General features: G+C 40.5%; 1 protein-coding gene across 1 annotated transcript in view; it reads left to right on the forward strand.

Moving 5' to 3' along the window:
• The window catches only part of CTNNA3 (catenin alpha 3), a 1,398,597-nt gene extending 1,382,408 nt beyond the window's left edge, over nt 1–16,189 (forward strand). The window contains exon 18 of the mRNA XM_038743931.1: nt 15,869–16,189. Coding sequence (XP_038599859.1) covers nt 15,869–16,156 — 288 coding nt within the window. The 3' untranslated portion in view covers nt 16,157–16,189. The remainder of the gene's footprint in view (nt 1–15,868) is intronic.
• Nucleotides 16,190–18,440: the final 2,251 nt, after the last annotated feature.

Genomic DNA, 18,440 nt, shown 5'->3' on the forward strand with positions numbered 1-18,440 from the left:
TGTAAGTATTTTGCACTATACTAAGTGGTGAAAGGTAGAGTATGAACCACTCAGTTCATTATTTTTGGTGCACTGCAAGATCAGCAGTATCTGTCTCTTTACACTTGCTAAAGATTGAAGAGTTTACCCCATAGGCCTCTAAATCAAATGAATCCACATACTTTCTGAATAAATATTTTATCCATCTTCAATTTATGCCCAGTCTCATTTCATTGGTTTTCATTGATATATGAGGAGTATTACTATTATCTGTTGAATATTTGAAAATGGTAAGAGCATTGCAATGAAGATAGTTCATGAATACATTAAATGTATAGGAAAACAATGAATTTGAGCTAAACTTGTAAATCCTGTCATAAAAATATATATAAAGAAACAGCATAACCTCTTAGACTAAAGATGCATAATAATCTCTATCCATATGTAACTTCCAAGCTTAGTTTGTAGCTGTGGAATTCCAAAAGATTGTGTCGTTATCAGAAGTAGGTTTTAAAATTGATTTTGCCTTAGAAGCACAAGAAGCAATCAGGAGAAATGCAGAAAAATCTAAATCAAAGTATTGAAAAGCATAGCCACTCTGAATTTTACCATATTTTCTCTGCCTCTTGCTTTTTTATTCCATTTCACCTCCCCATGCAGCATCTGTTAGGTATCCTATTGTCAGACATTCTCTTTAAAAGGCGTCCCACTGAGAGGATGTATATTGAGTATCAAAAAACATGACTTCTTGGACTATTTTCGCACTAATTTCATGGCAGGACTTTGTTGTTGAGATTGTGGTTTGCCCCTTCTTTCTATGACTAGAAACCAGAGACAGTTCCAATAAGGCACAGGCCATTAGCCTAACTGGGATTGATGTTTTCTTGCAAACAGTGGATATCAATCCTGCACGGGCCTTTTCAGCCACCTTTACATTCACAGATAAGACTTCACCATTAGCATCGTGACTTCAAAAACAATGGACAACCATTCATCAGGAACATAGGCACTGGTAGAACCCTTCAGGAAAACTAAATGTGGGAGAGTGTGGAAGGCCCGGCTCTCCCAAGAATGTAGAAGATTGAGAAGCAGTCTTTCATTCATTCATTCATTCATTCATTCATTCAATCATATTTATTGAGCGCTTACTGTGTGCAGAGCACTGTACTAAGCGCTTGGGAAGTACAATTTGGCAACATATAGAGACGGTCCCTACCCAACAGCGGGCTCACAGTCTAGAAGGGGGAGACAGACAAGAAAACAAAACATGTGGACAGGTGTCAAGTCGTCAGAACAAATAAAGCTAGATGCACATCATTAACAAAATAAATAGAATAGTAAATATGCACAAGTAAAATAAATAGAGTAATAAATCTGTACAAACATATGTACAGGTGAAGTGGGGAAGGGAAGGAGATAGGGTGAGGGGGATGGGGAGGAGGAGAGGAAAAAGGGGGCTCAGTCTTGGAAGGCCTCCTGGAGGAGGTGAGCTCTCAGCAGGGCTTTGAAGTCTTGTGTGGGTCAGCCACAAGGTCTGATCTGATTATCTTGTATCTACCCCAATATTTGACAAAGCATTTGGCCTAGTGGATAGAACATGAGCCTGGAAATCACTTGTCTCCACCACTTGTCTGCTGTGTGGCCTTGGGCAAGTCACTTCACTTCTCTGTGCCTCAGTTCCCTTACCTGTAAAATGGGGATTTAGACTGTGAGCCCCATGCAGGACAGGGACTGTGTCCAACCTGATTTGCTTGTATCCACCCCGATGCTTATTCCAGTGCCTGGCACATAGTAAGTGATTAACAAATGCCACAATTATTATTATTATTATTAGGCATATGGCAGGTGCTTAATGAAGTACTATAAGAAAACATTATTATACTTTCAATGTTGTCATCATCATCATCAATGGTATTAATTGAGCACTCACTGTGTGCAGAACAGTGTACTAAGTACTCGGGAGAGTACAATACAACAAAGTTGTCAGATACATTTCCTGCCCACACCACACTACATCTGACAGTCTTCCAGAGAACAGTCTGCCCTAATATTGTACCAAAATACCAGCGAAATGCATTGTCTGGCTAACATAATTCTGTATAAAGTAAGATTCACCTTCATCTTTTTCCCATCAGTTCATTTTCATAGTTTTTATTGTTATTTAAATATTGGTGGTAAATATTTCAATATTTAGATAATAATTATTGAGGAACCTCAGTGTAGTCAAAGGTATCAACTCCAGAGAAAGCCTGAAAATTCTCAGGCCCTGGCATTTCATCAGAGAGGCACCAACACTGTATGCCTAGTGAATGGAACCCAGAATAAAGGTGACTGGCTTAAATCATCGACAAACACAAATGAGAGAGTTTTTATGGAGGTAGAGATTTTGTTGACATAGCTACTTATCCAATATTTCAGTGCCTTTAGGTTCCACGGCACTGTAGAAAGGGCTTATATGTGTCTAAATGTAGCTGCTTTGCTGTTTTTGAAAGTAAAGTTTTTCAGAGCCTCTCTTGTAAGGTGTTGAATTCTGTCTCATATTTCAAATAATTTGTTAGATCTAGAAATATCAGCCCAGAACGTGGTACAATGTTTCTGTCTTCTATAAGGTACCAATGATGTATCCATAGCTATATGCAGCATGATTAACATAACTCATGATTCTTCAAACTAGCTCGAATGAGATAAGAACTGCCAATTGGGTCTTGGCTTATTAATTAGACCTTAACTCAATTGAACACAGCATATCCCTCATCTCTCCAGATGCAAATTCTGGAGGAAAAAACCCTACATTGTGACAGATTGAATGCAAGTTGCCAGTTAGCTTCCTTTGTAACTAAGCCTTTTGAACTGCAAATAGAAAAGACTGGGGCCAAATGGCACAGATGTCAGGGCAAGCGGGCTTGCCAGCTCTCAAAGTTTACTTACCACAGATGCCACATATGATTTCTAAAGCTGGTCCATTAGCACCACTGACCAGCTGTATTTACGAATGGTAAGACTGAATCACAAGCAGACGGTCTTGAAATCTTGAAATCACTATTTGCTGCATCACACTGTCACCAGGCAGGGCTGAGAAGGAGGCACAGTACCGGGTTGAGTCACAGAACCGAGTTATCCAAGTAGTTGCCATATGATGAGTTGAAATGGGAGAATTGTAATAATAATTGCGGTATTTGCTATGCTATGTGCCATGCACTATGCCAAATGCTGGGGTAGATATGATAGATGCAGATCAGCCAAAGCCCCTGTTCTATATAATAATAATAATAATAATAATAACAATGATGGCATTTGTTAAGCACTTACTATGTGTAAAGCACTGTTCCAAGCACCTGGAGGGCTACAAGGTGATCAGGTTGTCCCACGTTGGGCTCACAGTCTTAATCCCCATTTTGCAGGTGAAGGAACTGAGGCTCAGAGAAGTTAAGTAACTTGCCCAAGGTCACACTGCAGACATGTGGTGGAGATGGGATTAGAACCCATGACCTCTAGCTCCCAAACCAGTGCTCTTTCCACTGAGCCACGCTGCTTCTCTTATGGAACTCACAGTCTGGTGGGAAAGGAGAACAGGTATTGAGTCCCCATTTTAAAAGATGAGAGAATTGAAGCATAGAGAATCAATCAGACAGTGGTATATATTGAGTGCTTACTGTGTGCAGAGACCTCTACAAAGTGCTCGGGAAAATGTAGTAAAATAGAGTTGATAGACATGATCCCAGTTTACAAAGAGTTTCTGGTTAAGTGACTTGTCTGGGATCACGCAGCAGGCAAGCGGAGGAGCCCAGATTAGACCTTTCCACTAGTCCACAAAAGAAAAGAAATATTCTAAAGATGCACTGATGCAGAATGTCAGATGAAATGGCCTATATTGGAACAGTTGGGTCATGCCATACAGAGAGTAGAAATGAAGAGATTTTCATGGAACAAAGATCTCTAGAAGATCATGAAAAACTGTGGTAAACCTGCATCTGGAAACTTGCATGCAGTTCTGGACTAAAAAACGCACTCTGAAAGATGCTAGATACCAGGGGGGAGCTGATTTGCAAAAATCTAGCCATTTTTCCAATTTTCTGGTAGTGCTATCTTCTCTGAACTGGTTTAGGTGATACAGAGGATTGGTCAAAAATCGTCGAGAATCTGTGAAGGAAGCGATCCTTGAGTCTCTTCTCCACTTCTCAATCACTGAGTCCATATTTCCTAGCTCTCTTCCTTCATTCAAAGCCCTACTGAGAGCTCACCTCCTCCAGGAGGCCTTCCCAGGCTGAGCCTCCTTTTTCCTCTCCTCCTCCCCATCCCCCTGCCTTACCCCTTCCCCTCCCCACAGCACTTGTATATATTTGTACAGATTTATTACTCTATTTATTTTACTTGTACATATTTACTATTCTATTATGTTGTTAATGATGTGCATATAGCTATAATTCTATTTGTTCTGACGATTTTGACACCTGTCTACATGTTTTGATGTCAGTCTCCCCCATCTAGACTGTGAGCCCGTTGTTGGGTAGGGACCGTCTCTATATGTTGCCGACTTGTACTTCCCAAGCGCTTAGTACAGTGCTCTGCACGCAGTAAGCACTCAATCAATACAATTGAATGAATAAATGAATGAATATTTCATGTCCAGTCAGATTCACAAAGGCTATTCGGTTTGCACTTCCCAAGATAGCAGCAAGCAGTGTGCTTCCTAAAGAGATTATGGAATTGTACATTTGTTATATCTGTTCCATTTCCTGTAAAATCAGGCATCCTCTCCATAGGGCATAAATTATTGTTTTTTGATTGACAATCCAAAGTAGTTCCATAATGCCTAAAGCAGAGAATGAAAGAAAGCAGCTGCAAAAAATTGAAAGATATATTAGCTGTGGAAGGTCATTTGAAGCGTAATTGTGAACTTTGAAATTATCTGGCTGTACTTTATTTTTCTCCTTTGTCTTTGAGTATTTTGGCGTTAATATGTGTACTCTTGCTAAGACTGGAGCAAGAAGTATAACATTTTCTTAAACATTGCATTTTAAAAGCATTCAACATTTAGTGCCTAGCAATAGTAGTTGTTCTTGTTCATGGAAGTAAAGGGTTTTTTTTAGGACAAACTATTCTTTGACTGTGGGATTTGCTCAGGGTTTTATGGAAAGACCTGTTTTCTGCCTCCAGGTTATGTAGATTGCAATTATTTCCTTTATTTGTTGGAAATTTTTATTATTATTGATCAGCTGTTTTTTCTTAACCACTGGAGAAAGAATATTTCTTTATGAGAGAAATAGAGTAAATAAGAAATTTTCTGCATTGCAAAAAGAGAGGCTATTGTCAAGCACATAATGAAAATTAGAAAATAGAGACTGTTAATGCAGATTTTTGGCAGGTTATTCAAATGGCTTTAAGCACATAAGTCAATGGTGCTCCTAAAAACTACAATTAAGATTCAGCATGAGATCCATTGTACAATCTCATTCTACCCATGTAGTTGCAGGAAAGGAAGCAAGCTCGTGGGAGCTGAATCTGAGAAGCCAAGTGAACGTAGCCCTAGAGTCTATAAACTGCAAAATGTCCCCAGCTAAAAAGAGACACTGCCCTATAGGAGCACTTTAACAACAAGCAACACCAGCCATTTCACTTCAGTGCAAAATTTTCTGGCTACTCTTTTCTCCCGGTAGCAAAAAATCAGCATTCGGGTACTTAATACGTTTCTCAAGCCCATGATAAATCCTTATGTCTGGCAAAAATGAAATAACAAAAATAAAATTTAATATAATCCTTCCCTAGAGGAATGGCTACACCCACTGCTAATCCATAGTCTCTAGACTGTGAGCTCGTTGTGGGAGGGGAATGTGTCTGTTGTTTTATTGTACTCTCCCAAGCCCTTAGTACAGTGCTTTGCACACAGTAAGCACTCAAAAAATACTACTGAATGAGTTGAATGAATGAAATCCACCCAAACTTCACAACAATGAGTCATCTCTACCAGGGTGACTCCCTAAACACGTGTGTAGGAGTCCGTATTCTTGCTTCAAACCCATGGACATTATAGCATACCATTACCCTGTGACAACTAGCGGAGGGGACTTTTTAACACTTCATCCCAACCCCAACGCCCATACACATCCACACACCCCCAAGCATCTGGGGGCCCAGAGCTCCTTGAAAGGTGTTTCGGAAGCTGTGCTCTGGTAAGCAAAATTGCCAAAACTTTGAGATAGGTGTGCACTTCTCGTACAAGAGGCATGGAGATCATTTTCAATTGGAGGACATTCATGGGAAGATGAGAGAGATTTCTGATCGTGAATAAGAGAATAAAATTGCAGCACCTTTAAACATTTTTCCCCTTTGGAAAACACCATGCTTCTAAAACCTGATTCTAGTTTAGATGCAAAGTTTGCTTGCACAGAGCACAGAAGCCTTTTAGCTACACTTTAATTGTTTTCCTCAAGATGTATTTTTTACTCCTGACATAGTCCGCACCTCATATCAGTGATAACAGCATTCTGATGCTCCAGGCTACTCCTAAAATGATTTCCAAAGCATCTTTCTTTCTTGTTACTCGCTGACCTTTTCTCCCAGCCTCAGTGATGAAACAATGATGATACCATAGCATTTCATTTCATGCCTAAGATTTAGAAACTGGGGCATCATATTTTGTTAAAAGAAGTTACACCCCTTGACCCCAATTCTTAGAGGACTTTCAGATTATTCTGGGACAGAACACACTGATACATGTTCTGCATATAATTCACGGCCTAGTGGAACCAGCATGGGACTGGAAGTCTGTGGACCTGGCTTCTAATCCCAGCTCTGTCACTTGTTTTTTGTATGATCACTTAACTTCTCTGGGTCTATTTCCTCAACTGTGAAATGGGGATTCAGTGCCCTCTTCTCCCTCATAGATTGTGAGCTCCTTGTGTGACAGGAATCAAGCGCTTAGAACAGTGCTCTGCACACAGTAAGCACTCAATAAATACAATTGAATGAATAAATGAGTCTATCCCAGCGGTTAGTTCAGTGCTTGGCGCATAGCAAGTACTTACCAAGCTGCTTATGGAACATTTCTACCAACTCTATTACATTGTACTCTTCCAAGTGCTTAGTACAGTGTTTTGCTCACAGTAAGCGCTTAGAAAGATTGAATGATTGATTTACCACAATTATTCCCGTATCACTTTAAATAAGCTTCCTTTAGCTGAAGGATTAGAAACTACTTGGTGCTTTGTATGAAAAATCGAGTAAATGAGTGTTCCAGTTTTCTTCCTCCTTTACTCTGATGGGTCTTAATTTTGGCTTCTTTCCTAGAGACAAAGGGAGCCAGGGAAAATGGATATTATGTTTTAGGCAGATGTTATTTTAGGCACAGAAAGGAAAGTAGCACCTGAAGTATTTAACTAAACAAATTATCCTGTGTTTAGATCTGTGTTCTGTCTTTGACCTCTGCCACTTCTTAATCCCCCTAGACCATTCCCCTCTAAGAGGTTCACTACCCAAACCAAGGGTATTGCTCATATGAATCTGTGCTGTACAATGGGTTACATGGTATAATTATTGAGCTTATCTCTCTGGCAGCTTCAGAGTACTTTTAGCAAATCTTGGATCCCTATTTGATGGGCCACACTGTTATAATTACTAAACTTTGATCATTCTAGAGCAGTTCAAATATAAAAGGTCTTGGATAAGAGCAATGAAGTCCACTTCATTTTTTTTTTTTTTTACTTGTATTGAAAAATTACTCAACAGAAGTAGGCGATGACTGAGCACATCCTTTTATTTTATGACTTGGGAATGTTCGATTTCTTCAGTATTGTCCAGCATTTTTGGTTTTTCCTTTTTTTTGTTACTTTAGTTGCCCACCTTACTTCTCACAGTCTGTGGAGAGTAGGAAAGCAAATTTCCATCACTTAGACTATTTGCAACAACACTTTGATTAGTTTGAGTTATAAGAACTGACTTTACTGACAACTGGGAAGTATTAATTCCCTATTTGAAAAATTGGGCTCTGCTATTACGTTTGCTGTACTGTTAAATTTTGGGTAGCAGAAATATTTTGATTCTGTGTGGTTTCTAAGATTCTTTAATGCAGTTTTTTTTTTCTTTTTAGACTGAGATCTTTATCCTTAGTTACAATATGTTCATCTAGGATATAGAATAATGGAATGAAAGAAAGTCCGCTGCGGTTAAAAGTTTAGGACAACAGACTAGCTGTCTGCTTCCTGAGAAGCAAATTTAATTTGATACATTATGTATCAAACCTGAAATCCTTGAAAAGGTTACAAACAAATATATCATTTAAAACTAGAAATGCTCAGTCGTCTCGAACCTAGGGGAAACTTCACAGGCCAAAAAAGAGGCATCAAGGAATTTATTTACACATAGAAGCAGCAATTCACTTTCTGGGGAGTATTTCAAGAGGCACAGTGTGCTGAATGCAAAATAACAGCTAAAGTAGGAGAAGCAAAATATTTGGCCTTTGTTCCTCCCAATAATGATCTAGCTGATCAATCAATCAATCATATTTATTGAGTGCCTATGGGTCATAATTAATGATTTTTGCTTTGGCATTTTTGCTAAGGTGTTTACATCTTTTAAGAATAGGTCATAAACTGTCACTACTGCAAGTTAAATATCTGTTCAGGACATTTGCCAAATTTATTTGGGTTCCAAGCGTTGTGTTTGTGGGCACTATCTCACATAGGGTGTTCATTAATGACTTTATATATTAAAGACCTTGAAGATCAGTGTAGGGAATGATTATTTTGGTGTTTAAGTGCTTAGTATGTGCCCAGCACTGTACTAAGCACTAGGGTAGATACAAGATAATCAAGTTGGACACAGTCCCTGTCCCACATGGGACCCACAATCTCACAGACTAGAGATAGCCTCATCAGCCACATATTATTTTTGCAATCGGAATTATTCCCACACTAACAATGCCCACTTACCTCTTATCTTTCTGGTAAACCTTCCTTGTGGTTTTTCTTCTTGGATCATGTCAGCCAAGGCGCCAACTTTTTCAGAACCAAGTGGGAAGAGAAATATTTCTCTGTCTGCCACTCTTTAAACCTTTCTTCTGACATCCCTCATTATCCCAGCCCACCCCTGAAATTGTCTGGATTCCAAAAGATGACACCAGGTAAACTGGCCATTCCAAGAGTGATTGACAGGATCTGTAAATGAATTTCTTTGGCAAAGTCTGTGCCTCATGACAAAGTGGGATGCAATTCACCCAAGCAGTTTGACCCTTCTGGGGCTCTATAGGTCTAGGCCGACTGTCACACCTCTCAACAAATATATCTAAGGAACATTATGTAGAGGAGCAGGGTAATAAAAAAAAGTAATATACCTCTGTTATGGAAATCCGGTAGGATTGACTTTATAATATTCAGAAGCAAACTTATATACAAAGTAAATTAATTGATAATAATAATGGGATTTATTAAACACTTACTATGTGCAAAGCACTGTTCTAAGCACTGGGGAGGATACAAGGTGATCAGGTTGTCCCACGTGGGACTCACAGTCTTAATCCCCATTTTACAGATGAGGTAACTGAGGCCCAGAGAAGTTGAGTGACTTGCCCAAAGTCACACAGCTGACAATTGGCAGAGCCGGGATTTGAACCCATGACCTCTGACTCCCAAGCCCGTGCTCTTTCCACTGAGCCACGCTGCTTCTATAATAATAATGGTATTTGTTAAGCGCTTACTATGTGCCAACCACTGTTCTAAATGCTGGGGTAGATACAAGGTAATCGGGTTGTCCCATGTGGGGCTCACAGTCTTAATCCCCATTTTACAGACGAGGTAAATGAGGCACAGAGAAGTAAAGTGACTTGCCCAAAGTCACACAGCTGACAAGTGGTGGAGCCGGGATTAGAACCCATGACCTCTGACTCCCAAGCCTGCGCTCCTTCCACTAGGTCACACTGCTTCTCATAAATAAATCACATATAACATCACATTGGTCTCTAAGAAAGTGATAGCTTCTTTATCTTGTAGATTAAAATTGCCAAGTCCATTTGGCAAATCTGAAGTCCAATTTGGCCACATACAATGGAATGCCCTGGGTGGATTTTCTGCCTTTAACGACATCATTCAGCAAGGCTACATCCAGGCAAAATCAAAGCAAAATCAAAGATGGGGCTTCATTAAAATCATCCAAAATGTAGTTGCATTATAAAATAGAAATTATCACGCTTATAATTACAATGAGTATGGTGGCTCCTCTTTTAAAGATAAAGGTGGTAAATAAGGACTTTTGCCAAGAATTTCGTTAGAGAGTCTGACTCAGACTTAATCTGTATTCAAATATCAAATAAGGATGAGTGTCCAAACACATCCAGAAACGATTATAAACACTGGAATAGTGACATTCTCTGAGTTATCTTAAATGTCTTTATCTCTGTTCATTTATCTCTGTGCTCCTTATAGGGTGCTGCATAGACTAAAATTATATTTTTACATATTTGTTTGCTCCGACATTCACCATTTGTGCACAGAATTAAATTAAATCATTTATTCTGATTCCATTGCCTGTAAATAATTTTCACCTTTCTCCCCCACTACAATAATAATGGCATATGGTAAGCACTTACTATGTGCCAGGCACTGTACTAAGTGCTGGAGTGGATACAAGCAAATCAGGTTGGACACAGTCCCTGTACCCCATGGGATTCATAGTCTCAATCCCCATTTTACAGATGAGGTGACTGAGGCCCAGAGAGGTGAAGTGACTTGACCTTGGACAAGTCAAGCATGGTCAAACAAATGACAGGTGGTGGAACTGGGATTAGAACAGACAACCTTCTTACTCCCAGCCTGTACTTTATCCCTTATGCCAAGCTGCTTCCCTGAATGAAAGCTCTTCGTGCACAGGGAAGTTGTCTTATGTTTTTGTTAATCAATCGATCAGTCAATCAGTGGCATTTATTGAGCATTTGCTGTGTGCTCAATAAATCTCTGCCTACAAGGAAGGGGTTTACTGTCTGCAGGGAGGACAGAAAAAATGAATCGCAGAAAAGGGAAATTATAGAGCATAACAATAGTACTATAGCCCATTGAACTCAGTAGGTGCTCAATAAGTACCATTACTACTACTGCTACTGTTACTACTACTCTTACTACTCCTATGTCTGGACTAGACTCACTGTCCTGCTTAAACTATCAAGTTTTAAAAATTTAACTAGAATCCCCTTTGTTTCTGAGATACCCATACACTTCCGTGGGGTAGCCGATAGGACCTACCCATTACTGATACTCCATTCTACATCATGTACCAGTGAAGACTATCCTTTGCCAGGCTTATACATTGCCAATCATAGGGCTTGTTTGTTTTGACTCTGTCTTCCTGATATTTCTGGAGAAGAGTAACCCCTCAAGCACTGGTGTGTGAGGTTTCCTATATGCTGAATTTGGTCTTCACCAATTGGCTGCTAATCCACTTTTCTTAAGATTTTGCTTCATTAAAATGAATGCCCCATTTTAATTCATTGTTCCAGAGCAGAAAGGCCTCATCCTATCTACCAGTCTCCTCACATGCACCTTAAAGAGTTGTGTGTTTCAGTAAACATTGCTCCAGTGGTGGTAGGCTGATTAATCAGAAAGTGCTTGGGAGAGTACAATAGAATGGACTTGGAGGCTGATGGTAGGCTCTCAATATAGCTGATCCTCTGTTATTGAAAATAGCTCATGGTTGTTGAATCCGTAAAGATAAATTTGACTTATGAGATAGGTGAAGGGCTCAAAGCCATTTAGAACATTGGTGGGGATTTCTATTTAACAGGTGGATACATTTTGACGTCCAGATCTGTAGGAAAAGACCAGTAAGACATCTTAAGGCATAATGCTGAATTGTTCTTTCCCCCAGGATCTGGTCTATGCCCTGCTAGATGACAATTTAGCTTCAAGAGCTTCTTCTAACACTGAGATGTTATTCCATTCTAGGAACCTGCCAAAAAGTGGTGCAAATTGAGTTTCCTGTTACTATTAGTTGAAGAGGGATTCTTTAAAATGTAATCCATCCCTTCCTTTTCACCTTCCCAGCTTTGGCCCCAGGCTGAAAATTTACCTAAAAAATCAGCATGTTCTTAGAAATGACAGGAAGGTTAGGAGAGGAAGCGATGGCAAATAAGGACTTTTGCAAAGAATATGGCATGAGAGTCTGACGCAGGAGTTGGGTGAATGGGGCATCCCAACATTGCCTGATGGTTTAAGCAGAGGTTGTGGGCCTGGAGTTTTGTGAAAATTTCAATAGCCCAGAAGGGGCTTTCAAAACCTGGGCATCATCAGTTCTCATCTGCACTCTTCAGTAATCTTTATTGGGATCCTCCATTATTAGCCTGTGTTCATGTTCACATTTGGCAATGTTATGATCTGGTTGGACATCAAAGTTCATGCCAAGTTCCATTTCGAAGAGGTGATGCATCATTGTGGAGGGTACGGTCTCCTCTTCCACAGCAGAAACTTGGTCCTGTTTAAGAGAGGCATCCCACACTCCATCTGGTCACGTGTTCTGATGTTTGAATCTTGTGGTATTTCGAGTCACCAGACTTGAAGTATGATTATCCGACTTCATCGGTCTCAGTATTGTCTCATGGTTAGAAGGTGGGCCTTGCCCTGGTTTTTGAAGGTGTTTTGAAGGTTTTTGAAGGTGCTTGCCTATGTGGCCAGGTGCTCCTCTCACAGAGGAGAGGCAGTGCTGTTACCTGAAGTTCAAAGTCTTCCAGGGCTTTTCTTCTTGGTTATTGCCTTAGTTCTGGTGCAAGTCATGCATCAGTCAGTCAACCAATCATGTTTACTGAGCACTTACTATGTGCAGAGCATTGTACTAATTGCTTGGGAGAGTAGAATATAACAAAAGAACAGAGACAGTTCCTGCCCACAACTAGCTTACAATCTAGAGGGAGCTCATAATCTTTTATTCATTGTATTCAATATTCTATTTGTAATGTGCCTAATATGGGCAAGCGCTGGGGAAGTATATAATATGTGATAAATAAGGCTTGGCCGTGGGCCTGAGGAGACTCAGAATCTAAAAGTTATGAAAACAGTCTGATGGAGGCCCTTCTTTGAAGTGACTAGGTCCCAGGTTCTGTCATTATCACCTGCTCATGTAGGGGAATAAGATAGCAAGATGTTGGCCCATGAGTGAATCTGGGTTGGAAGATGATCTGATTTATCAGTCAGATGATGTGTCAAGCGCTATTCTAAGCACTGGAGTAGATGCTATCTAATCAAGTTGGGTGCAGTAGCTGCCCAACATGGGGCTCATAGTTTTAATCTCCTTTTCACAGATGAGATAACTGAGACTTAAAGAAGTTAAGTGACTTGCCCAATGTCACACAGCAGAGAAGTGATGGAACCGGTATTGGAACCCAGGTCTTTCTGACTCCCAGTCCTGGTCTCTATCTACTAGGCCATGTATCAGCAGTTTTCTGTAAATGTGTCACTTGGATTTTCTTTATGAGGACATTTCAGGAAAGGGAATCTGTTGCTCATTTCCAGCTGTTAGAAAAAAATAATTTCTCAATGGGGCGAGGCCCGGTGAGCCCCTCTAGACTATTCACTCATTCATTTGTACTTATTGAGTGCTTACTGTGTGCAGAGCACTGTACTAAGCGCTTGAGAAGAGCAATTAAGCAACAAATAGAAATAATCCCTGCCCACAATGGGCTCACAGTCTAGAAGGGGGGAGACAGACATCAAAACAAATAAACAGGCATCAGTAGCATCATTATAAATAATTAGAATTATAGATGTATGCACATCATTAATAAACATAAATAGAATTATAATTATAAATATGTACATATGTGCACAAGTGCTGTGGGGCAGGGAGGGGGATAGGGCAAAGGGAACAAATTGAGGTGATGGGGAGAGGAGAGGGAGCAGAGGAAAAGGGGGGCTTAGTCTGGGAAGGCCTCCTGGAGGAGGTGAGCTTTCACTAGGGCTTTGAAGCAGGGAAGTGTGCTAATTTGGCAGATTTGAGGAGGGAGGGCATTCCAGGCCAGAGGTAGGACATGGGCCGGGGTCGACAGTAGGGCAGGTGAGAGTTTTGCAGCATGGCATAGCGGATAGAGCACGGGCATGAGAATCAGAAGGTCATGGGTTCCAATCCCAACTCTGCCACTTGTCTGTTGTATGACCTTGGACAAGTCACTTAACTTCTCTGTGCCTCAGTTACCACATCAGTAAAATGGGGATTGAGACTGTGAGCTCCACGTGGGACAGGGACTGTGTCCAAGCCGATTTGCTTGTCTCCACCCCAGTGCTTAGTACAGCCTGGCTCATAGCACTTAACAAATACCAGAATTATCAATATTATTATCTCATTGTAGGTGGGGAATGTGTTTGTTTATTGTTATATTGTACCCCCCCAAGTGCTCTGCATGCAGTAAGTGCTCAATAAGTACGATTGAGTGACAGATTGAAGATGACTTCAGTGTACCAATCCCAGTAATTAGGCTCAGATTTTACTGTGTATGGGTTCATCTTCAGATCTCATGAACAGGTTGGCTATTCCTAGTGACAGCAAAGGGTTCCACAATAGTTTGGTGCATGTTGCTCTATGAAGCGTTATTCAAGCAAAATCTTTCAAGATGATGTGACAGTCCCATGCTTTTTAATGGTAATGTTTGATCTTCTTGGAATTCGCATTTCTAGGTCACGCAAGCTTGTGAGCAGGAAAGAGGTAGGTGAGAGTTTTTAAGAAGCTTGGGAAGTGGTAGCCCAGGCTGACCACAAGGGCAAGTAGGGTTTCCCCTGTTGCCCCAGCTCATTTTCTTGGACTTCAGATCAGGGGAAAAAACGTAATGCATTTTCCTGCCCTGTCCTGGCTCATTTTCCCAGGCCAGTCTCCATAGTGGCACAGAGAGCTGTCACCCCAATACGGGCTGTCACCCAACACCACTAGCACACTTGGTACTGAGGGAGGGCAGGGGCTAGACTTGGCTTTCCCAGTGTGGCGCAAAGAACTCGGGAGGATCTGTGCTTTCCGAGGTCCATTAAGCACTTAGTACAGTGCTCTGCACACAGTAAGCGCTCAATAAATATGATTGATTGATTGATCTCCTGCTGGGGTGGACGGAGGAGATGAAATGAGAAACCTCAATTTTGTTTTCTTTTTATTAAAAACAAAAGGCCAAAAAAAAATCCCTTGGGGCCTGCAGTGGTCCAAGGCAGGGGAGAGGGGAGGGAGTGCCGTGACTGACCATTGCCCAATCCATTGGGTGGTGAAAGGGATAGGGTACTAGTCTGGCATCAGACTAAACCATATGACTGGGGGAGAGAGAAAGCACCATGCTGGAATCTACTTTAACCTCTTTGCCTCAGGATTAGAAGAAGTGATAAGCCTCCTAGACAAATTCCTAAGGCAAACAAATGCCTCTTGCTATCAAGCAGTCATGTTTATTGAGTGCTTACAGTGCACAGGGGACTATACTAAGTGCTTGGGAGAGTACAATGCAAATCACACCTCTGAAGTGGTGAGATCTCATTAGCATAATTATAACATGTTTCTAGAGTGCTCTTTTACACTTGCAGCAGATCACTGTTTAATAATGGTTCCTGAGTCCTGATGGCTTTGGGGCTTGATTGTCCAGGTCAACTATGGTGAAAGCTTTTTAAATTATTATTATCATCATTATTATTATCATTTTATTTGTTAAGCATTTACTGTGTCAAGCCCTGTTCAGAATGTGGGGTAGACACAAGTTAATCAGGTCAGACACAGCCCCTGCTCCACAAGGGACTCAGCCTTTAGATAGGCATGTTTGAGAAATGATAGACATGACTAAAATTGGGATTTTTAGTGAATTTTGCAATTTCCACTTATTTCAATTTGTCAATGTATTGTAATTTGAGAGCAATTGATTTCCTTACACTAACAGATGTCTTTTTTATTACAGCTGGATAGTGTCACTTCACTCATCCAGGCAGCCAAGAACTTGATGAATGCTGTCGTACAAACGGTGAAGATGTCCTATATTGCCTCAACTAAGATCATCAAAATCCAGAGTCCGACTGGGCCCCGGCACCCCGTGGTGATGTGGAGAATGAAGGCTCCGGCGAAAAAGCCCTTGATTAAGAGAGAGAAGCCAGAGGAAATCTATGCAGCTGTCAGAAAAGGCTCAGCACAGAAGAAAATCCATCCAGTCCAAGCCATGAGTGAATTCAGAGGCAGACAAGTCTATTAAAATGGCTGTTCTACTCCAGTTCAGAGGCTGCAAAAACCCTACTAATTTCACCATTTTCTTTTCCACTTGATCGTTTTTTAAGTGCACTAAGGTTTGGGGTTATGAATCACCTAGTAGAGGTAGCACTGAATAGTTGTAAAACCAGAAATATGCCAGGAATGGCCTACATGGCCTGAGTGACACCTATTTGTGTTTTTTAATGAGAAGCAGCATGGCCTAGTGGATAGAACACTGGCCTGAGAGTCAGAGGAACAGGGTTCTATTCCCAGCTCTGCCACTTAATAATTCATTCATTCAATCATATTTATTGAGCGCTTACTGTCTGCAGAGCACTGTACCAAATGCTTGGAAAGTACAATTCAGCAATAAAGAAAGACACTCCCTGCCCACACTGGGCTTAATAATGATAACTACTTTGGTATTTGTTAAGTGCTTACTATGTGCCAGGCACTGTACTAAGCACTGGGGTTGTCTGATGTGTGACCTTGGGCAAGTCACTTAACTTCTCTGTACCTGTAACCTCATCTGCAAAATGGGAATTAAGTCTGTGAGCCCCATGTGGTACAGGGATTGTGTTCATCCTGATTTGCTTGTATCCCCTCCAGTGCTTAGAACAGTGCCTGGCACATAGTAAGAGCTTAACTAATATCACAATTATTATCAATTATTATCAATTATTATTAATTAATTATAAAAAAATGGGATTTTTTTCAATGTGAAGACTCATTCTCAAATCCTTAGCCTTGTTTTCAAGGAGCGGAAAGCTTTACTAAATCATCTTATGTCTCTTAATCCCCAAATAAATCATGAGGTAGCTGGTAGCCTAAGTAAACTTGCTTTCCAATCTCTAGTGACCACAGTGGACTGACTGACTCTTTGCTATAACCCAGAGGATGTTGACCACTGTGTGCTTGTTTAGTAGAACTATAGGTGTTCCTCACTATACAGCTGAGGTGTCTTCCTCAAAAAGGTGGATGTAGTTTGTAAGGGGCTAAATCATGGGTATTTTCTGCCTTAGACACACATGCTATAAATTGGCGTGCATTCCAATATCTTTAGAAAAATAATGGCATTTCTTTGTGTTAAATATAGTTATAGCAAGCAGCACTAAGCTTTTATTTCATTTATATTAATGTAATTCATAGCATGAGGAGTTGTATGATTATGAAACTTCGCAGAAACCTGCAAAATTAGAAACCCGTTTTGCCATTTTCAATTTTAGGGAAGAATTTGTCCAACTTCTCCTTGTCTTAATAATGACAGGCCCAGTCCTTCTGAACACTTCTTCACACCTTTGAACTCATGTCTCCAACAAGGTCATCTTCAATCATTTTTATAAATTCCTGTTTTCTTTACAACTGATGCAAGACTTAATTGGTGGTCTTGACCATACTCTCTTGACCTGAACTGGTATTTTGCATTAGGGCATTGGAGTTTCGAGTGTCAAACATAAGACTGTACTCCTGGGTTGCGTATATCATGGGATGACTATAAAATGGGGTAAAGTATTGAAGCATAATGGTTAGATCTCAGGATGGCTGTAACCTAGGTATGCTGGTACTTAATTACCTTGCTTTGCAGCTTAGTTCCTTTAAGGTAATGATTCTTTAAACCCTGCTTAAATGGGTGAACCATGAATCCATATTCATAAATAGCTTATGAATGTTCATTTTCCTTGTAGTGGACATTTGGGGTTTGGTTTAGAAAGGTACATAGCTGGAAAAATTGTGCCCGAAGAGGCTGTTTAGGGCTGGTTTCAAACATAATTTATATTCAGTTACCTCAGTTACAATTAAGAAAGGGAAACTGGAAAACCTTTGGGCAGATAGAAAAATTAAGTAATTCAGTTTTCAATCAAGGAAGATTGTTCTAATACCTTCCATTTAGGTATACATCTTTATAACCTTTTCTTATGTCTGTTGTAGATTTACACCATTCAAGTTAGTAAAAGGCCCATATTTTAATTACATTCTCTATTTTTTCCACCTCTATTTTTTTTTTAAATCCCAGTGACAACTCTCCATTTTGACGCCTCAGTTTCTCCTTCATGGTCAGCAGTCTTTCACCTTCCCAGGTTCTGTCAATCTGTTAATTGAGAAGCAGCATGGCCTGTTGGATAGAGCATGAGCCCGGGAGTCTGAAGGAACAGGGTTCTAATCCCAACTCTACCATTTATCTGCTGTGTATCCTTGGGGAAATCACTTAGTGTCTCTGTGCCTCAATTACCTCATCTGAAGAATGAGGATAAACATAGCGAGCCCCATGTGGGACGTGGACTGTGTCC

The sequence above is a fragment of the Tachyglossus aculeatus genome, chromosome 3, assembly GCF_015852505.1.
Source record: "Tachyglossus aculeatus isolate mTacAcu1 chromosome 3, mTacAcu1.pri, whole genome shotgun sequence".
NCBI lineage: Eukaryota > Metazoa > Chordata > Mammalia > Monotremata > Tachyglossidae > Tachyglossus > Tachyglossus aculeatus.